At 44.0% G+C, this 22,944-nt stretch overlaps 1 protein-coding gene across 2 annotated transcripts in view; it reads left to right on the top strand.

Annotated features, from left to right (window-relative positions):
• SFT2D1 (SFT2 domain containing 1) overlaps nt 1-22,944 on the top strand; it is a 51,256-nt gene that overhangs the window by 18,563 nt on the left and 9,749 nt on the right. For both annotated transcript variants that reach the window (XM_083176470.1, XM_083176469.1), the window contains exons 2-4: nt 10,323-10,409; nt 18,352-18,437; nt 19,989-20,070. In XM_083176470.1, the coding sequence (XP_083032596.1) occupies nt 10,323-10,409; nt 18,352-18,437; nt 19,989-20,070 (255 nt within the window). The remainder of the gene's footprint in view (nt 1-10,322; nt 10,410-18,351; nt 18,438-19,988; nt 20,071-22,944) is intronic.

Raw genomic sequence — 22,944 nt, forward strand, 5'->3', positions numbered from 1 at the left:
CGAGTGAGAAATACACAGCTTTTTCCCGGCAGACTGCCGTGCTAGACTCCCGTTCTCACTGCAAGGCAAATTCCCGGGTGAAGAAGTTCTACCCGGGAATTTGCCTTTAAACACGGGTTTTTCTGCAGTGTGACCGGGTCAACCCGTGTCTGCTTACCCGGATCTTAGACACGTCTAAAAATAAGGGTTTTACCCGTGTCTAAGATCCGGGTATGTGACCCGTTCACACTGCCAAAAATCCTGTGTTAAAAGGCAATTCCCGGGTGACATGCTAGATCCGGGAATTTGCCTGCAGTGAGAACGGGGTATTACATTCAAGGCACATTGTACACATTTAATTTACTGGATCATTCCTTGCCTGCACTGTCTGTTTTTCTTTTCGATATAGAGAAAACGGGAGCGCGCATCACATCGAATGCAGATCAAAAGCTTCTTTAAAAGCTTTTACAGTGTTGCCTCAGCAGCCTGGTGGACCTTTACTTTGTGTAACACTTTTTATCCTGTACAGTATGCTATGTGTTAAGCTACCTTTGCAAGTTTACAAATAAAAGTATGAGTTGTGCGTACTGTTGAGTGTATATGCACTATAGGGGTGATCTAATTGCTTCGGTCCTGGCGAGTTTGCAAAGGGGACTGATGTTTAATCACTGCATATGCGCATGTGCAGGGCTGGTGTGCGGGCATTCTCGGCGACTTGCATAGTCACCGTGGCGTCCACAAAGGGGGGCGGGATGGAGGCGGGCAGGGGGCGTTCGTATGCGAATACCCTGCATTTCCTGGGCATGCCCACAAAAACTGTGGGTGTACCCAGGACAATGCTGGGCATCTCCATGCAAACGCAGACGGGCACCTGCCTTCAGGGGGCGTGTGGCTGACATCGCTGGATATCAGCCACCGACCCCATTCTCAGATGCCGCAAATCCAGGTCAGTCCAGACAGTCGGCAACCATCAAATTATTTCGGCCCCATTCGCTACCCTGCAAATGGATGTTTATGCAAAATGAAAAGCAACGGGGACGTGCGGACCATGGCGGACATTCGCCCAGGTGGTGTTACATGGCTTGCTAAGCAGCCAAATTTTGCTGCTTAGGGAGCCATTCAGAATCACCCCCTATATTAATGATGGCTGCTCCTGCGGTTCGTTATTGACCCCCTCTGTCAAGTATACATGCAGTAAAATGCAGACTTTATCATCAACCGCAGCATGCTCCTGGGATGTGGTCACTGAACAATATCATTTGCGATATTGTTTGATGTGTATGCACTCTATTGTTTGTCACAGAGAACAACCAGTTCAATGGAAATCGTTGATGACGGTTGCGTTGTTGGAGGTGTCGTCTAATGTGTACACAATGTTAGTGTATTTTCTTGGTTTTCATGTAGCAGGCAATATAAATTCTTCAATCAGTGCTCAAGGCATTGAGGCTAATTCAGCGATTTATACAAACATTTTTTATGTACATCTCCGATGTTTACTGAATTGCACAGGAACCGTATTGTGCATTGATCAGATTAGATCAATAGGTGCAGTACCCCTCAAGCTACAGCCTTCCATTTAGGGGCACGGCAGCAGTAGCGACGTTCTTGAAGCGTTCTTGAAAACGGGATGTGCCGGTCCAATATTTAAGGCATGCCTCGGCTGGTGTCTGCAGCTTCCGACATGTCTTCACTGTCCCCAGCTGCATGAAAACACCGGCCAATCTTTGTAAACTGAGGGTTATAGGGTGTGCATTATAAGATTCCCCCCCCCCCCCCCCATAAACTGAGGGTCACTCAGAGGATCTAATGCTGCATCCTCTTGCTCACGCTCTTTACCAAAATGTTTTTTGACCAGGATTGTAATAGGAATGGAGGAGCCCTGGTGAACACCCCTTTCCCAGTAGGATATAGTGGAGCTTTCAAGCTTTTTGCCGAATCTATTTTTCATAAATTGTCGCATACTGCCGCCCCCCACTGCCCATGCCAGCTCCCCTCACTTGCTGTCTGGGCAGCCTCCTGCTGTGCTGCATGGACCCTATGACCTCCTTCTCTCTAGCAATGGTGACTTCCTCTTCCTGGTGCAGTGGGGAGGAGGAGCCTGGGAGTCCCTGCAGCAGTTATCTCCCAGGCATAGGAGGTGAGCGGGACACGCTGGGAATCTCTTTTCACAAGAGCTGTCATTTACAATACTAATTGCATATGTACGCAATTTCTCAATGATTAAACGTCCCCCCCTTGTGAGTAGCAGGGCCAAAGGCTGGAAATATTGTCAAACCACAGTCCACATTGTTTCTGCCAGTATTATTTAACCTGATGCTAGAGATAAACATTTCCTGTTGTTAAATAGCCCTGATAGCTACCTCCTGTTCAAACTCATGACCTAAAACGTTCTTGATAAATAGGCTCCATAGTCTCAACTTAACACTGTCAGCAAACTTTAAGAGAACTAATAAAATGGTTATGGCTCAATGGTGGTAGTTGACAAAATGAAAATAGATTGCAAATAATTAAACCTTTCCTAGTTTTATATAAGCAAAATCAAGCCACATGCAAATTCTACATCACTAACCCCATATATAAAACCTCTAAACCTCACAAGCGCATTGAGACTAGGTATTTGTTAGGAAAGGTGACTTTGGAGAACAGTTTGGCGATTTTAATTTTTTCTTAGTTTAAAGTTTTAATTTTTTTTTTTTTTGTTTTTTTTTTTACGTTTGCTGTTGTTTTTAACAGGCTGGTAAGTGTGTGCACCTTTGGCATGCTTATGAGGAATGTAGTAGGTTTTCTTTTTCAATGTTTGTTTACCTTGTTTGCCTCTTTTTGTGTTATTTGTTATTCATTTAGATGTAGGAAGGGAGGACGGACATGCACAAACCCTGAGCACCCATCCTCCCTTCCTAAAAGGAAATAATAATGTCCAATTATTTGCTGACATTATTTTACATTTAGGCATACTTACCATTAGATTTATTGGTTCTGTGAAAAATGTTCACCTGCCAAAGAATATCTTTTGTAAAGGTACATACACTAAATGTAATATACTGCTTTTGTGCAATGTTTCCGATTCAGACTTGATCCAACTACTCGCAGCCATCTGCAAATTTGGTCTGAATTAGGCCCAATATGTTTACCGGGCAAAATACTTTTTTGACAAATGTTTCAATGAATTTTGTTTTAAATAATTGCCGGTATAAATATTCATAAAGCACCTATCCTGTGAGATACTGTGACGTTACTGTAGTTTCAGTTTTGCAATCATGAAACACATAGGAAAGGTACATGTGAAAAAGTTGTTAATAAAGGCTTTATCTAGAAGATTGTGATTTATAACTCGAAAATGCCTGTAAAGCTGGGTGCGCACCCAGTGATTTCTGATCTAGTTTACTATATCGGCTGTGCTGCGGGAGAATAATCATAACGTGCACACACACACTTCCCAATATCGTTCACCGAAAAAGTGGAAATGAGAGATGTGCGAGAGAGAAAATGTCAGATAGAAAAAGAAAGAGGAGGAGTGTGAGCAGGACGAGAATGTCAGGGAGGGTGAGAGTGTTAGGGCGAGAGTGGTGCCAGGGAAATAGAACGAGAGAAGTGAGGATGAAATTACAGAGGGGGGTGGGGTGAGGTGAGGTCAGAGGGGGCCAGGGTGAGAGGGGATGAGGCATGAGGGACACAAATCTTACCATCATTCCATCTGCTCTCCTGGAGCCCGGCGCTGCCTGCCTGACTGCACTGGCGCTGCTGCTCCCACACCTGCCACTTCTTCTGCTCCTGGTCCTTGGCGCCAGCCACCTGACAGCACTGATGGGACTGGCTACAGCATGGCGAGTACAGTGTCCACAATTGCTAAAGTTGAAGCAAAGACTAAATACAGTATAGACACATTTTAATGTACAAAAAAAAAGTGAAATAATAAAAAAAATTAGTTGATGCTTATCCCAAGCGCTGTGCTGTTGGCTTAACCACTAGGCCAGTGATGGCTAACCTTTTCAGCTTGGTGTGTCAAAAATCGTAAAAAGGTGTAGCCTTCCTTGAGTCTGGCGTCACTTCAAGAAATATCAATAATTTGGTGATATTTGCAGCCATAATATAGATCAGCCATAACAAAGAGTTATATTTTCAATATCCCCCATCACACCAGCCCAACACTGTCCCCCATCAAACCAGCCCCACACTGTTTCCATCGCACCTTGTCCTTTCTGTCCCTTTCAGAACATCTAATACAAGTACAAACAATATATACTAAGCAGGGCGGGCGCAGTGGTGCACTGCTCACTGTCTTTTGTTATGGCTGCCGACCCCCCCCCCCCCTTACACAGTGGAGGAATGCAGCATTACCGAACGGGCAGGGTCGGGGCCACAGTGAGTAGCTGCAGCGTGGACTGGAGGACAAAAATTTGAGCCAGCAGAGCTCTACGCAGACCCCACTGCCGGCGCTGTACACTCACCAGGGCAGTCCCAGGCCACTGGCACTCCGTCTCCTGTGACCCGGCTGTCGGTGTCTCCTGTTGGAAGGCTAGCTCTGCTCCCTCCAGCGGACAGGTGACGTCCCCCTCTGTCCCCTTCCAGTTGGCAGCACAGCATGCATGCTGGCTTAGCCGCTTTCCTTGCGCACTTCCGGGTTTTCCCTCTCCACACATCGGTTGGTCAGATGCGTGTCAGTCAAAGCCGCCTAAGCCGCCCTGCCTCTCCCACCTCTGGCTGGTACACCCACCCGCGCTGGGCCTCCACGCTCAGCGACTCCTGCGTGGAGACTGGAAGGAAGGCAGAGAATAGCTGCTGGCCGGAAACTGCTAGACGGAGGAGAAGCCATGCACTGTCCGGGGTTGAGGGTAGATGCTGGGATCTGCTACTGCCCTGTCTGAGCCGCTGCATTGGGTGGTAGAGAAGAGGGACCCGCTCCGTTATGGGGAGGGGAGGGGGACTTGCTCCTGTGTGGGCAGAGGGAAGGACTGTCACTCGCCGCTCCCATGTGGGCAGAGGAAAGGCTGATGATCCCCTGTCTGGAGCCTCTGTGTGGATGGAGGGAAGGGCCTGCTGTCAGAAGCTGCTCTGTGGATGGAGAAGGAGCCGCTACTGCTACTGCTGTCACTATAAACTAAAAACTAGAGAGCGCACTGTACTGATCTGTTATATATAAAAAAAATTATTTAATAAATGGTACATGTTTCCTAGCACGGCGCCTGCTATTTTGATTGTATCCATCGGGTCCCAAAAAATCGTGTCCATCGCATGCAACCAAATCGCATGCGATGCGATCGATGCGATTTTTACATCGCAACCAATGTAAAATGGTCCCTGAGACCCGATTTTACATTGGGCCCAATGTTAAATGCCCCCCAGACCCCGATTTTCATTGTATACCCACCCTGATGGGTCAAATGCCCCCCCCATTGTTAACGCCACCCCACGATGAACGCCAACCCGAAGTGTGGCGAGCGGCGGTGGTACGCGTCCTCTGACCTTTTCATACCCCCACTATCCACGTCATTGTGGAGTCTGCTTTATATAGTGTGGCGAGCGAAGCGAGGTGAGTGGACGCGCATTACTTCACAGGTATTACGCGTCCCCTTGCGGGGCTGCGCTCGCCACACTATATAAAATCAACTCCGCGCCGACGTGGATAGTGGGGGTATGAAAAGGTCAGAGGACGCGTACCGCCGCCTCGCTGCTCTCACCACGCTTCGGGTTGGCGTTCATCGTGGGGTGGCGTTAACAATGGGGGGGGGGGGGCATTTCACATGTATAATACCCATAAGAGTGGGTATACAATGAAAAATCCGGTCCATTGGCCCATTTAACATTGTTCCCTATGTAAAATCACGTCCATCGCATGGGTCGCATTGCATGCCTTAACTTAAGGCATGCGATGGACGCGATTTTTTTAATTGTCGGGGAAAAGGCTAAAAATAGCCCTGAAATCGGGTCGGTCGCAAACATTGCATACCTTAAATTAAGGTATGCGATCACCTGCGATGGGCGCCGTGCTAGGAAACAAGTACCGAATAAATAAATAATGTGACCCAATTACATACACCTAAAATAATAATCAATAATACTGTTTAAAAAAATTGCAATTAGTAATTCAATGATTAATATTGGTCAGCAATATCCACTTGGATATTCAGTTAATCCAATAAAGCGCAATCTGGGTGCCTCAAACTCTTTTATTTAACACGTTAGAGTCATTCATTAAATTAGATGCTCCAAACAATTTTGCCAGGAATGTTCCTAAAGGTTTGTATCAAAAATGATGAACAATTAATGTTCTTTGGTGGAAAAAGCCTGATCGGCTAATAGCAATTGAATATCGGCTAACAGCATTTGAATATAGACTGCACAGGATAGGTTGTTATATTACTGGCTTGATGATATAATGTGGTTGTTCTGCAGTTAGTGTCCGCTTCTACCGGCGTTACTCCAATGGAAGGGGAGCCAGTGCCGGGAGCAGACACTGCGATGTGGCAGGAGATCCGCTACCACCAGCGTGACTCCGATGGAAGGGAGCCAGCGCTGGGAGCCGCCATGGGATGTTACTCTCTGCTTGTAACTTCAATCGCCGTCCTAGTGCCAATGTAAGGATCGCCGCAGGTCTCCTTTTTAAAGTGCTGTATGCGTGCAGATACTTTCCAACAGGGATCAGAGAGGGGAGGCTGTCCGAATTCGTTTTTAAAGTCGAGGATGGATTAGTGGATTGCTCAAACACACAAATTAGCTTATATATATATTTTGAAGGTTATGTGGGTGTTTCTGGAATTTTATAAGCTTGCATGAAAAAGTGAGATTTTAGGTAACACTTGGTATTATTGTGCATGGGAGGGCCTTCTATAGACAGTGTGCAACCGGAGAAAGGTCTTGTTACTCTGAATGGGAGCAGGAAGTAAGGTGTACTAGGGATTGTATAATTGTGACCTTTTTTTACATGCTTAATGTCCCCAATCTGCTGACGGATTGCCGATCATCATTCGGTGTAACCGGTTGGTGGACCTATGCTTCTAGCGGGTTTGTGGATCAGAGAATCAACTCTCGCTGATGTATGAGCTCCATTACATGTCAAAGGTGCAACATCTCTTTCACATTCACCCTGACTAATATAACCAGGTTTATGTAAAGAACCAATGTTCAGAGTACAGGGCTCATAATAGGTAAACATATAAAAATGCAAAAGAAAAAAGCCAGCAACATCCTTTTAAATGCAAAAAAGTATAAATTTTATAGGGAAAATGGCATAAATGTTCATATAGACCGACATCACATGATATAAAAAAGCAGCAAGATCAGTGGGGAGACACCAGCATCAATATTCATATTATCCATGGTAGCAAAAACAATGGAGTACTTATAGTATATTGTGGGATCCCCCTCTGCCCTCAACCGTTTGTGTCACAGTGTAAAATTTATATCTATCTATCAATCAGATATATATATATATATATATATATATATATAGTCATTATGCCTGATGACGATTATTAAAACCGAAACGTTGCATTGATCTTCCTGCTCCTGGTATTCTTCACCTTCCTCCGTGTGCTGCAGTGGCTGCTAACCTAGCAGCGTGAGATATATATATATATATATATATATATATATATATATATATATATATATATATATATATATATATATATATATATATATATATATATATATATATATATATATATATATATATATATATATATATATATATATATATATATATAATTACATACATACTCTTACCAACTCCGGAGTCTTCCGGCATTGCGTCCGCTCACTGCAGCTTCCTTCCGACTGCAGAGGGCGGGTGCGGTACTCGGCAGGTCCAGGAAGCGTCTGTCTTCTTCAGCTGGGCTCGGACGGCGTGCTCCGACATGACAGTCACTCAGATGGCCCTGCTCATCCCTGCGACACACATGCGGGAGATGAGCAGGAGCATCTCAGCGACTGCCACTGAATTTACCGACCAGGCTGTTCTGAATCTTGTGCAGTTTCAGAACGGCGGGGGCGCGCATGTAAATCGCTGTGCAGTTTCTGAGGGATTTAGTCAAATCTCTCAGAAAATGCCTGAAAATTGTGTGCGTGTGTGTCCCATAGGACCCTTTAGAACTAAATGAGAAAATCTAGAGAGCATAAAAAAGCCCTACAAAGCAAAATAAATAATAAATAGTTTGCATTTGAAATTTGTGCTTTAAAAAATTAAGATATGTTCAACTACAATTAAGATCTTATTGATGTAATTGTTTTTTTATGACAATCGTTTTAATAATACCCAGTGAGAGTTGGGGTAGAGATTTAAATGCTAAAAAAATTTATAATGTAGTGTAAATACATTTATCAAAGTGCGAATTGTCATACAAATCAATGAAACACAGAGACCCTGTAGAAAGTATATTAATTCCATATTGACACATGATTGTGCTATGGTCACTTCCTGTTTGCTTATCATCCACAATGTGCTGTAATAACAGTTTGCAAAATAATGAAATCATCCATTGATTATTTCATATTCCAGTAACCAAACTACAGTCCCTTCTAAATGCTTTATACTCCCTGAGCAGAAAGCTGGGCATCCTGCTCATTGCCAATTTGTAATCCAGTTTTCGTATACATTCATGCCCCTTTCAGACCGCACAAAAAAAACGGTATATTGCCGATTTTTAACCGTTTTGAAACGGTATTCTATGCGGTCTGAAAGGTGCAAAGTGATTTTACCGTTTCCAAAAAAACATTTTTTTGAAACGGTAAAAAAGCAGGGTCCTACCCGCTTCAGACCCGTTTTTTTAGGTCTCAAAACGGATCTGAAGCGGTATTCTACCCCCCCCCCCACCCCCAGCGCAGGGAAGGGAATGGTCGCGCTGGGGGCAGGGGGTCCCTGCAAGTGTCCGCCGGAGCGCAATGTGTCCTTCCCCGGTGAGAGCGGGGGCTGCTGCTACCGCCGAGGAGGTGAGCGGGGACGGGCAGCTCGGGCTGGGGTGCAGGCGGCTGTCTGCCTGGACTCACCGGTTCCGGAGCAGCAGCAGAGTGCGGGCAGCGGGAGCATGACGTGGATGTCCCGCTGCCTCCTCGCCCTCTGTGGGGGTGGGAGAGATGGCGCTGGGCACAGGCAGCAGTAGCGCAGCAATAGTGTGAAAAGCGGTAAAGCCCCCCCCCCCTTCCAATGCTCGTAGAGACAGTCTGTGACGCAGGCAGCAGCAGCAGCGCAGGGTGTGCTGATGATGAGAGGGACGGAGAGCAGCCAGCGGTGCAGCTGATGGAGAGTGGGCAGGGGGGCGCATGGTGATGCCCCCAATCACCTCACCACGCGCCCCCCTGCCCGCTCTCCATCAGCTGGACCGCTGCAGTCCCTCTCAACATCAGCACACCCTGCGCTGCTGCTGCGTCGGACTGACTCTACGAGCATTGGAGGGGGGGGGGGGGGGGGGGCTTTACCGCTTTTCACACTGTTGCTTTCACACCGCAAACCTGCTTTAGACCAGGTATTTACATGCGGTGTGAAAGGGGTTAAACTTGTTCTGACCCGTTTCAAAAACCGTTTTAAATACCTGGTCTGAGCAGGTTTTGCGGTGTGAAAGCAGCATTATTAAGAGTTGTCTTGAAACTCCCACCACTACTTTAAGAGGCGTACCAATTGATATCTGAGCCCAAAAAAGGTCTACTTGCTCCTTTGACCTATCCATTTTACTTGCATCAGGTTTTGCTATAAGTGGATCAGTTCCAATGTGTCAATCAGGCGATGCCTATTCTTCTGAAGTTCCAATATATTATTTAAAGCTGAACCGTAAAACGTTATAACAATATGCACTTGGATTTATTTATAAAAACAAATGCACTAACTGATGTTCCCTATAAGTACATTTGTTCTCCATGGATATACTGTAAATAACAATGTTTGCTGCTACTTCACCACCTACTGCTTTCAGTATTCCAAGAATTACATATTTAATTTCCATGTGCTGACCAGCTAAACCCCCCCCCCCCTAAAATTTTAACCTGAACAAAAAAGTGATTTATTTTTCGTTTTGCATTTTTTTTCTTGCTTACCAAAGGACTACCATCTACTTCTGGAAAGGTAAAGTAGTGGTCCCCATGAGCGTTATTTGCAGAGTTATGTGGTATATATATTTCTCATTGCTTGATTTCTGCACATAACGGTTAATCCTATGTATGCACAAGTGCTGTAAGCATGCATCAAATTTCAGAGTTTCCAGCATGTTTACTTTAGTTATAATAAAAGCTTTTTATTGGACGTTTTTCCCCCATATGTTATATAGACATTTTCAACTACTTGCAATTAACCAATAATTAGAAACGTGTAGTACTAGAACTTGTCAGTAACACCTTTCTGCTTTCTGTTCAAGGTCTTGGATACAACATCGCTAAGCTTTGGCACTCGAGTGAAGTGGTTTGCAATATGCTTCCTTTGTGGCATTGGATTTTCGATCCTTGTAAGTAAACGCGTCTGTTTTCTAAATTTTAGTCGTAATCTTCAGATTTGCAGACATTATTGCCAACAAAAAATATATTTTATCCACACAGAAAAAGTACAATTGATGGAATGTCCTTTTGTTCTGTTAATATTTTTCATTTCAAAACAATAAATTCACATACATACACTCTTGTATCATTACTTTTTTAGTAGTTATAAAAAATAAAAGTAAAGGAAACAAGGGAGGAAGAAGGTGTGGAGGAGGAGATTCATGGGAGTGATTATAGGCCATGTGTGGTTTTGTATAATAGAAACTGTGGTTTTCTTACCACAATTTGGGTTGAAAAGTTTTATTGATCTGTTATTAAAATAGCAGATTTAAGTAATGTAAACTTTAGGAACATAGTGTACCATAGGGACAGTACAGGGGACAAATCGGTTTATACAGTATGCTGCATTGTTATAGTGTAGATTAGTAATGGTTATATCAGAACCCCAAACAGTACATACTTTGCAGGTCTCCTAACAGAATCGCATGTGACGTAATTAGCTCCACCTATGGATCTTTTAAAATGGGTCATTGAGCAATGAATACACTTGTTAGGGGACCTGGAGAACATGAACTGTGTCAGGTCCGGTTGTGGTTTGATAGATCAGTAGGTTGACAGTCAGTAGGTTGGAGGCAGTATATCGACATTGTAATGGTAAGCTTGAGGTTTTCACATTGTTTTTTTGGTGTCAATGTTGACACCTGTTGATATGGACTCTTAATTGGTGTAACGCTTACCCTTGCTTGGCTAGGTGTGCTCACTATACTTTGTTGCACGGTGTCTCGATACGCTCAGAACACTTTTATATTCTCCCTCTATGCTGACATGGATGGTGTAGTGTGAAAAGGTCCCCAAAAATTGTGGAAAAATCATGTCGGCCTTTTGACCCAGTGAACCTACTGACAGTCTATCTAGACGCTGTAGATCTATCAACCGGATCTCGGAGGTCCTGAGGACTGAGTTTGAGAACTGTTAGTAGGGGTATCAGTTTTAACTTTTAAGGTACAATTAAAACAGCAGGGTTTGCAGTGGAGAGATAAATTGAGATGTGTTCTGCTCCGAGACCGCTTATATGATTATGATTGCAGCACCACTGAATGTCAACAAAGCTAGCCTGGAAAGTCTCTTGGAGTGAGCTGAAGCAATAAGTTTGAGACACAGAGTGTTATTTAGCCTCCAGGCAGTCCCAGTGCCTGATGAGACCTAGTAGTTCTCACTTTGTGCATGTGTAATGAGTGCACGTGCATAATAAAGAGCCGCTCATTACATATGCACATATGTAATGAGCGGCTCATTAGTATGCACGTGCACTCATTACATATGCGCAAAGTGAGAACTACTAGGCATTAGTTAACTGGGACTGCCAGTAGCCTGCATGGACCCCTGCTGCCTCCCCACTGCCCTGCATCCCCGTGCAGGTAAGTACAAGGGGAGGGGAGGTGGGGGCACAGGGCAGGTACGGGGGTTAGGCACTCTTTACACTGGGGGGGGGGGGGTTTAGGCACTCTACATTTTACACGGTTCACTGCAATGGGAATGGTACTTAAATGGGTAATCTGCTGCAGTGGGAATGCTTATACCGTTTTAAATACCATTTAAGATTACCAGTACTTTAAACTGGTCTGCATTGGGAAAGCAGCATTATGTATTTAACTGATAATAATAATAATAGCAGTGGTGTTGTCTGTGTTGACACTTTAAAAAAGATGTATTAAATAATAATGTATCAATTTTAAAAAAACAACAATATATTAATTTAAAAAATTCCAAATCGCATAAAAAGTAAAAACCACAGAAAGCATATGCATTAATATACACTTGATGATTTGTTCCCAATGGAATACTCTAGGTAGGCTAAGCAACCGATTGAAAATATAGGTTCCTCGGTGTATAGTCAATGGCTCCTGTCAATAGACTATTATTTAGTGTTCGCTCTTGAAATTTTTTAGGGCAGAGTGCTGACCACAGGGAGGGCACATTTTTCAGTCGTGAGGGCACATTTTTCAGTCGTGAGGGCACATTTTTCAGTCGTGAGGGCACATTTTTCAGTCGTGAGGGCACATTTTTCAGTCGTGAGGGCACATTTTTATTTTAAAGGGCAAAACGATGCGATAGATATATAGATATATATCTATATAGACAGTGGTCGAAGTGGAAATTTTAAAGTAGGGGTATCTAAAAGTGAAGGTTGGGGTAATGTGCGCTCCAGAAAAATGGGGCGTGGCCACCTAAAATGGGACGTGTCCTTGAGTGTAGTGTGCCATGCCATGTACTCTTATGTACATTATGCAACACAATAGTAGACCCCCTTATACTTGCCCCATAAACATTGCCACACGGAATCAGCCAAAATTCAGTTTAAGGTGCCCATAAATGGAGCGATGTGCTCCATGCATTTCAAACTAGATCACGTCGCATCTAGTTAAAAATGTATGCGATGTGCTAAAGCAGCGTGCATTTTGAACTAGATGCAATCTAGTTCAAAAAGTGCATGCAGCACATACTTTTTGTGCTGTGCGATGCGAGGGACTGTCCATCGCCTTGCAAAAAAGGATCGCTCTTTGTATGGGCACCTTTATGCCAAAATTCACGTCCTGCCACCTGGATTGAGTCAAAATTCACATCCTGGTACCCAAACTGAGGCTAAAATCCCCTTCTTGGTACCCGGACTGAGACAAAATTCACACCTTGGTACCCAAACTGAGCCAAAGTTGACATCCTGGTGCCTAAACTGAGCCAAAAATCACATCCTGGTACCCGGACAGAGCTAAAATTCACATCATGCCGCACTGAAAGAGCAAAAATTCACATTATGCAACATATATTGAGTCACAATTCACATCATGCCACCCGTAATGAACCAAAGTTCACGTCAAGCCACCAGGATTGAGCCAAAATTCACATCATGCCACCCAGATTAAGGAAAAAAATCACGTTTTGCCACACGGTTGAGCCAAACGTTACATACACTCACACAGATTGAGCCAAAATTTGGGGACATGGAGAGAGGCATGCATGGGCACACAGGGACAGGGGCACAGATGGGCAGGGAGAGAGGCACACATGGGGAGAGACAGAGGCACATATGGGCAGGGGCACACACGGCAGGCACAGATGGATATGGGCTAAGATGGGCAGGGACAGAGAAACACACGGGCAGGGACAGAGAGGTACACATTGGCAGGGACAGATGCACACACTGGTAGGGGCACACATGGGCAGAGGCACACATGGTAGGGACAGAGGAACACGTGGGTAGGGGCACACATGGCGAGAGGAGGGGGGGCAGAAGGTTGAGCAGGGGTTTGAAAGCATAGTGACACTTTGAATGTCTAGTGTACCTTCCTCTTCTCATTGGCAGCAGCGCAGGCTTCCACTCCACGGTGCTGGATCTCCCTCTCCCACCGCCAGCAGTGCAGGGTTCCTCTTCCTGGTGCAGGGCCTCCCTGTCTCCGCGCCGACTCTCCTTCTCTTTGCCAGTGCAGGGCTTCTCCTTCCCGGCACTGGGGGAGGGGGGAGGCATGATGGTTGTAATAGCTGACAATCGCTCACATACTGTAGCAAGAGGTGAGCGGTGTGTCAGCTCGGCAGGGCAAGGAGGCAGGCCAGGCTGCTTGTAATAGCGCTGACAGCCGCTCACATAACGTGCTGAGCGGCGTGTCAGCTAGGCAGGGGAAGGAGGCAGGCTGCTTGTAATAGCGCTGTCAGGCACTCACATAAGGCAGTGAGCGGTGTGTCAGCTAGGCAGGGGGAGGAGGCATGATGGTTGTAATGGCTGTCTCCCCGGCCGTGACACTCTTCTCAGGTCCTGTCCTGTGTCCAGCTCTTAAGGGCAGCATGCACCCTCCCCCCTGTCGCGCTGACACACCTCTTGCTAGGTGAGCGGTGTGTCAGCGCGACAGGGGGGAGGGTGCATGCTGCCCAGAAGAGCTTGACACAGGACAGGAGCTGAGCGGAGTGTCACGGCCGGGGAGACGATAAGCTGCAGCGTGTATTACTATGCAGGGTGCAGGGCGGGACAAAAAGGGCAGGGCGGAATTTAGCAGGAATTAAAGGGGCAGGGGGCAGGGCGCAGCGCCCTGTGAAAGAAGCCCAACGGGAACAATATTATTGATCATGTGTTGTCACCACTGGAGGAAGTGTCAAAGGTGTCTCTGGAAGAGTCTTATGTAGGGGTCCTCACTAGAACACCGTAGCATTAGGGATGGAAGAATTTGATAAATACTGTTGGAGGAAAGTCCCAATCAACCTTATATATATGTTTTTTTTTTTTTTTTTTTTAAGTGCCAACACAGACAATCCAATTGCTATTATCGGTTAAATACATAATAGTGCTGCTTTCTTGCACCAGGTGCACCTTGTGTGTTACTATCTGGGATATGTAATGCAGGCTGGTTATATCGTAACCTATATCATCAATAATTATTGTACATGGTTAGCAACACATCGGTATCGCACTTATCTTTTATAAAAGATCATTTTGTTAAAATAACACAACAATATCTACATAATTTAACCAATCAGACTAAAGAAACATTGTTGTTCTTCTTACATATATGTTCTGTTTTTTTTTTTTTTTTTTTAGCAAATTATGTTTATGCCGGTACTCGTGACTAAACACCCACGAGTCCCGCATTCTCCAATTTAGCAGTGTGCTGATTAGAATACCTCAGTGAGCGCTCTCCCGGCACTATTCAAAGCACAGAGAACAGAATTAACCCTATATGTTTTAAAGCAATGTAGCCTGTAATTGGAAGCTACAGTATGGCTCCCATGTGCCCCAGCTTTCTCTGGATATTCCCGCTTTTTATGACTTGAAATTGCTTGTTTTCCCTTAGGTGTAAATTTTTGTGTTAGTTCAATTAGTGGAATTTCATTTTGTTAATCGTGTAAAAAGAAGTAGAATAACTGTTCCAGAAATAATTACTGTGAGGGGGAGATGTATCTAACCTTCTAAAGATAAGATGGCATCATCAGCTTCTATATTCTGTACTAGGATTATTAAATCTTCAACTATGGGGGGTATTCAGACATTGCCGTTGGTTTTTCATTTTCGATATTTATAACTTAATGTTTCATTCGGCATTCAAAATCCTTTTTCTTAGGTGAAGTTTTTGCATATTCTAACTTCAAAAGGTGCTCTACACCCCCCCCCCCCCCCACACACACACATATTTACATGTGAAGTTATCCGCTGTGCTCACCACGCTTCGGGCTCGCCACACTATATAAAATCAACTCAACGCCGACGTGGATGGTGGGGGTATAAAAAGGTCGGTAGGACGCGTACTGCCACCCCTTGTGGGGCTCGCCATGCTTCGGGATGGCGTGGATGGTGGGGGTATGATATGGAGGCATTTGCCAGTATGTAACATGGAGCACTGGCAAATGCCTCCATCATTGTGCATCAGATGCAGGAGAGTCTCATTGCATGAGCGTCTGAGGTGCTCCTACGTATCACACACATGGAGCTGCTGCTGGAGCGTCTAAGAAGCTCCTACGTAACACAAAGATGGAACGCCTCTCCGCCGGCGCCCTCATGATACCCTGAAACCTAAACAAGTAGGCTGATACTGTAAGGCGGCTAGGCAGCTGGGAAGCTGCCAGAATTCAAACAGTCGCTACGCTACTAGCGTAGCTTAAGGCAGTCTGGCAAGCTGCCAATATTCAAGCTAGAGCGTCCCGCGCTGCCGCCGTGAAACTAAAAAAGTACCAAATATAATAATACTTTAAAATCAAAAATAAATTCAAGAACATAATTCAAAGTAAAGAAACTTGGAGAAATAAAAGGAACACATTTAAAGGAACAAATGAATATAAAAAATATGGAAAAATAGGAAGCATTTTTAACATGTGGCATGGTTCCGCGGCAGAAAAAAATCGCAATCAAAATCGCGAAAGTCATCCTAAGAAACAGCAAAAAAGCATTAAAAATAAGAGTGAATAAGAGAAATCATACCAAAGTGAAATTTACACTGAGATTACGAATACGCGAAATGAAGAATTCATTAGTTTTCGCAGTGAACAGTCGAACAAAACTAAACATTTACAGAAATCAAAAATTAAGATTCAGATGAAAAATCAATGTGTGAACATGCGATAACAATTCGAATCCGAAAAAAGTAGAACAAGTGAACAGATTTCGCTAAAAAACCCAACTCTGAATACCCCCTTAGTGAGATAAAGCAAATACTCGAATCACATCTCTCTGTCCAAATCAAACCCTTCCAAATGCCAGTTGGTGTGATTATTAAACCACTTTTTTTTATCAGTCCTTAGTGATGTATGGTTGCGTTCATCAGGAATGCCCCACCATTGTATATTTCTATGTGGATTGAATTAATAATTAATGTGAAAGAAGTGCACTTTTACATTATTATTCAGAATCTATGTCCAAGAATTGTCCTGTACCTACACTAATGACAGGCTCTGTCAGTGTTACTTCCAGCTTTTACCGGCATTGACAGTCCATCTTGCCAATGTGTTTCCTTTATACCGCAGTTAGATTTTCCACAGGCTTTACTGTTTTATTAAATATGGAGTACACATTAAATATATCCAGTCACTTACATATTAAACAGATATCTGAATGGAAAAAGTACCAAAAGTTTATATTTTTAACCATGTGGTTTGTCCTTTATCCTCCATTTTTCAGGTGTGTAATTTTCAGAGTCAGGCTTCTTTTGCAGGGAGCTGCACCCTGCCCAGTTTTTGGACTTCTTTTGTGTAGGGCACTGTGCTCCCTTTTGCTGCCCCTGCCACGCTGACCTGCCGCGGCTGTTAGTGTCAGCTCTTGCAGCTGCATCCCACCCCCGCTGTACTGCCAAGCCGCTCATTTCCTCTAGTGAGGGTGGCGTTTCAGCTCTTTCAGCCACCCCCTGCCCAGATGTGCTTTCTGCTGCCTTCCCGGGCAGCATGGGTGGTCAGAGGTTCCTGTATCTGCCTTTGTGTCCATCAGGCCGCGATACAGTACATGCTGGGAGACAACCATGGTCTGCAGGCCATGATGCTGCATGCGGAGCAGATTTTAGGCATAATACGGTATGTGCCCTGTTGGTATATAGGAGGATTGGGTTTAGTATGGCAGAGAGGAGAGCAGCTTCCTTTATCTCTTAACCCAGCAGCAGAAAGTTACCCTGCATCTCTGATCTATTCACCCTCCCACCCTTTATTGAGCATGTCAGTGTAATCTTCCCTGCATGGTGCACCGTCAGGGAGGTGTGTCCTAACCAGGGGGTATGTATATCACCTAACTGCTGCCCTGGGGCATATCCTGGACCACCAGGTGAAACCTACCAATACTAGAGTTCAGTTACAAGTAGGTCTGTGTATGGTTGGCACTCTACCCGTATTCAGCCTTCATTACAAGCAAAAGTCATTATTCTGGTATCATCAGTTTGGGAGGTACAGGGCGGAGCCATACGGACAAACAGGGGGGTGCCCTCTTTGTGGGGGCACGTGCCCACTCGGTGGGCAGCACCCTGCCCTAATAATCCTAAAGTGAACACGAATAAACTTTACAGGGCAGGCAATATAATCTGGTTTAAATTATGCCCATTGCAATACACAAGACGTACATCGCAGGAGTGGGTGCTAGTGTTGTTGATATTTATTTGACAAATGATTTTTTTGAATATAAAAATTCCGACCTGCCCAGTCCTGTGAAATATTAATGTTTTCCATTCTTGCATGACATACAGTCAGTATACCATACATTTTAAAATGTTCTTTAGGAAGCTGTGGTAGTGTAGTGTTTGGTACTCCAGGGATACTATAGGATCATGAGTTACTTGTTATATTTAACTCAAAGTACATCTAATATTTTTTTGATTAAAATATAATGAAAACTAAGTCAGAAGAAGTATTATTAAATTATTTAATTATATGTTCTAAAAACCACTTGTGTTTTAGGGGACTGCACTTCTTTTTATTCCTCATTCTGGATTGAAACTTTTTGCTGTGTTCTACACACTAGGAAATATAGCTGCTTTAGCAAGGTAAGCAGATGTACTTTACACTTCTACTGTATTTAATTTATAAACTTTAGTGTATGTGCCAAGTAACCTTCTATGTGTAAGACATTTGGTTTTACTAGCATTATAAGTGGAGATTTTTAATTACATTTCAATCTGATACTTTTGTGACTTTGGGGTAGATTTATTAAGCTCGGTGAAGTGATAGTGTCTGGTTTTTATCACCAGCCAATCAGCTCCTACCTGTCATTTTTCAAACCAAGTCTGTAACTTCACAGTTAGGAGCTGATTGGCCAGTGATAAAAACCAGACATTTTATAATTTCACCAAGCTTAATAAATCTGACCCCTGGTCTCTGAATTTACATATGAAGTGCTACAGTGCATGACTATGGCTTTTTTCCATACCAAGTTCTGTTGTGCTTCATATAGTGTACAGACCAAGTTGCACACTAATAAGCGTTGTATATTAGATTAATCGGCACAGTCATCTGGTGTGTCCTAGCCTTGTTGTGTTGTGTCTAAAATTAAGTTTTGGCAAAAAGATGCCGTCCCCTTACTCACCCCAGGCATCTCCCACTGTGCTGAATATTGAGGCTTCATGTATGAGGGCACATCTGTACTTTGGATGCAAAAGTTATTAACTATTCAGTATTTGTGAAATATTTCCTGGGAACAAAATCTTCATACAAAATTGTATTGTTTATTTATATTTATAGACGATAAGGGAAATTTACTAAGATTGCCAATTACTGCCGATCTGCTTTACAAAATGGGTAAGACTGGGATTGGCCGTGATTTGCCTGAAAATATGGCCTGAGAATTCAGCAAATTTACTTAGCTGCCGAATTCGTATTTTCTGAATCAGAATTTCTGGGCAGCCAAATATGAATGAGCATGAAGCATTGCATGGCTCAGTCAGATCCATGTGTTACTTCTCTGTAAGAATTAAATAGTTTAATAATTTTAAAAACCTGTAAAAAAACACACACCATACATACTTCCCTATCTTGACAAGTAAGTTTGGTCCACTTGTCCATGTAGAAAATCCACAGGGTACCTGTGAAAAAAATTATCCTCACCACCCCTCTGGCATAGATTGCATCCTCTTCAGTCTGTTGTAGGCATCCAGTGGTTAAAAAACAAACTGCAAAAATCCGACACCAAACAGACTGAGGAGCCGCAAGTGTGTTTACACTTGTGGCTCCTCCCTGAAAATGAGGGTAATCCCATTTATGTCAGTCACTGGGACTCCCATCAGCCTATCTAGAGTGGGCTCCGGGGGAGCGGTGTGCGGCTCCCTAGACATGCATGTTATGAATTTAACCATGGAGGCCTTTGTTAAATTTTTAACATAGGTGTCTGGTGGGATCTGGCAATTCAGGCTGATAGCAAAGTCAATTGGGGTCAAGTTTGTGGTTGACCCCAATTGAGTTTGCGGTCAGCCTGAATTGCCGGTACCCTTTGCATTTGTACCCATTCGATCTTAGTAAATTTTCTCCAAGGTGTCTAAATTTAAGTCTATAAGAATTGCATAATCTGATTCCTCCTCCTCTCCCTCTGTGGTTCTCAACAGCACTTGTTTTCTTATGGGGCCAGTAAAGCAGTTTAAGAAAATGTTTGAGCCAACAAGATTAATTGCTACAATTGTTATGTTGGTGAGTATTTCACACTTTGGTTTTATTCAGATTTTAGATGCATGTGCATAATCTTTGGCATATCTATGTTTTTACATTATGGTTGCATGGAGAAATATTAGCATGTTTCTACATCCTTTTTGGCAAATAGAAAGTGATTATGAAAAGTACTGGGCCTATGCTAAACTTATTTTATTCATAAATGTATTTATTGGTACATTGTACAGTACTAATTTTATTTATTTTTTTATTCCACTACCTTCTTTTAACATTGGTTTAATTTTACCCCAAGAAATGTTGTTTTATTACTTACTATCCCAGAGGCCGCCGTGGACATCGGGGGATGAGGGAAGTATGAAAAAAAGGGTCTGGGGGAACAAAAAAAAACTAAAACAACCCTGAATTATTCTGAAGAATATTTTGGTTTTCGGGAGACACGACTTGTAATTGCAACAGTATTTAATTGAAGTATTTCCCCATCTGATCTTTGTGTTTAAAACACTAGTTCACTATCAGTGGCATAACTATTATTTAAGCTCCCCCCGCCACACATTATACAGCGCCCACCCCACTATCTTACCCCTCCGCCCCCCGTTTATACCTCCGCCGGTACCTGCCGCTGTGCCGCATCAGTCTGCGGTCCCGGCCGGGTCTCCCGGCTCTTGCTAATGAAAAACTGACACATAGAAAATGTCTGCCTCCGTACTGCAGATCATTTTTAAGGATGCTAGAGGAGGCGCAGGTATATATATATATATATATACAGTCAATATAGGCTGCACACCACCTAGCAAATAATTAGCTTGCTCCGGTGCCCTTCCAGACAGCACCTGCACCAGGTCCCCCAACAATAAGCAATGTTCGAGACGGCGGCACCCGGAGGCAATAAAAGTCAACTCAAGCAGTTAGATCAAACGTTTTCGATGTATTGAATATCACATCGTCATCAGGATAACAAGCATGAAACAGTCAACATGCCTATATAATGTCCCCCACACTTCGTGCACCCTCCGTTCCCAGCATCAGAATGCCACGCCACACAGTCAAGTCATCACTCCGTGTTGGTAGTCACGGAAACCAACTTAAACAAGTAAAACAAGACGATTGGAGCTTAAGTGATAAGTTCCAAAAAGCAAACAAAACCAAAGTCACCAAAAACACATAAAGAAATAAAACAGAAGATGTACATACTGGATCTGTATGGATAAGCAAGATGGATTCAGCATGAAAAGCCGGCGGTCAGGATCCCGGCGTTCAAAATCCCGACGCCGGAATCCCGAACGCCGAAATCCCGTGGATCGCCCCCCCTTGCGGGCTAGCTGCGCTCGCCACGCAGCAGGCCCGATGCCTCGCTATGCCCGGCACACTAATTTATTCTCCCACCGAGGGTGTCGTGGACACCCACGGGGGGAGAAAGTGTCGGGATTTCAGGATTCCGGCGTCGGGATTTTGAACGCCGGGATCCCGACCGCTGGGATTTAAACTGCATCCCAAGCAAGATATATATCAATACCATAACTGTAAGCGTAGCGCGTTAATATAAAGACTGGGAACCGGGTCAGTTGACCTTTGCACTATTATAGTGCGTCTGCTGTATGTTCAATGGGTGAATAAGCAATAAACAGTGATACAATGAAGCAAGGGGTTACGCGAGCACTGTTATGGTTGCACTGATACAAGTATCTGAATGAGGGTGAATCAAAGGAAACAATGTAATCCCGCAGATTCATTGAGGCCGCGGGGTGCGATAGTCCCTAATCGGTTGATCCAACGTGCCTCTTTTTGGAGCAATCTCAGTGATCTGTCACCTCTTTGTGTATTTGAGCATTGCCAATGAGTGGTTTTTGCTGACAAAGTGCCGGGCCACAGGTTGGTCACTGTGCCGCTACTAAGCGCTGTACGTATCGTGTGTTTATGGCCAGCAATGCGCTCACGTAATGTGCGATCTGTCTTTCCCACATATCCCATGCCACAAGGGCAGGTAATAAGATAAATGATGTATTTAGTGGTACAGGTAACCCGATGTACAATGGGTATGCGTTTGCCTGTTAATGGGTGCGGGAAATTGCTGCCAGTGATGAGAGCATGGCAGACGACGCAGTTAAGGCAGCAGAAACAGCCTTTTCAAAAAATAATTTTATTCAGGTCGTGAGTCCCGTAGCCCAGTTACGTCAGTTCTCATGACCCAATCACGTATATTCTTCCCTCTGCTATAGCATGACATAATGCTGGTGTCATTAAGTTTGAGGTCAGGGTCAGAGCCTACTATGGGCCATAAATCCTTGGTAATGTGCTGTATTTTACCGCTCATGTTGTTATAGTGATTAACCCATGGTAATCGGATTTTGCAAGATTTTTTGTCTGTTTTCGTGAGTGTGCTTTCGCGTTTACAAGACAGTGCCCTGATCTTAGCTTTTTTTTAATTGTATAGGATCATAACCGCGGATGATGTAATCATCCGTCATTCTGTCAATATGTTTCAGGGCATCTTTGCGGTCAGAGCAAATTCTAATAGCACGCAAAAACTGTGAGTAGGGTAATGAAAATTTTAGCTTATCAGGGTGAAAGCTGGCCGCATGTAAAGTAGTGTTGCGGTCCGATGTTTTTTTATATAGCTCTGTGCTGATATGACCATTGATAAGGCTGACTTGTACATCTAAGTAATTAACTGTAGAGGAGCTGATGGTATGTGTGAACTGAACTGGATGACCCGATGCATTATGAGCGCAAATGAATTCTTCAAGCAAATCATGACCCCCTGTCCAAATAACGAACAGGTCTTCTATGTAGCGTACATAGAATAGCGCATTGGCAGAAAACACAGAATTGCTGAACATCACATATGTACATCACCATGTACATGTACGTACACCATACACATCACCATATACATAC

The sequence above is a fragment of the Crinia signifera genome, chromosome 3, assembly GCF_055691185.1.
Source record: "Crinia signifera chromosome 3, ASM5569118v1, whole genome shotgun sequence".
Taxonomy (NCBI): Eukaryota; Metazoa; Chordata; class Amphibia; order Anura; family Myobatrachidae; genus Crinia; species Crinia signifera.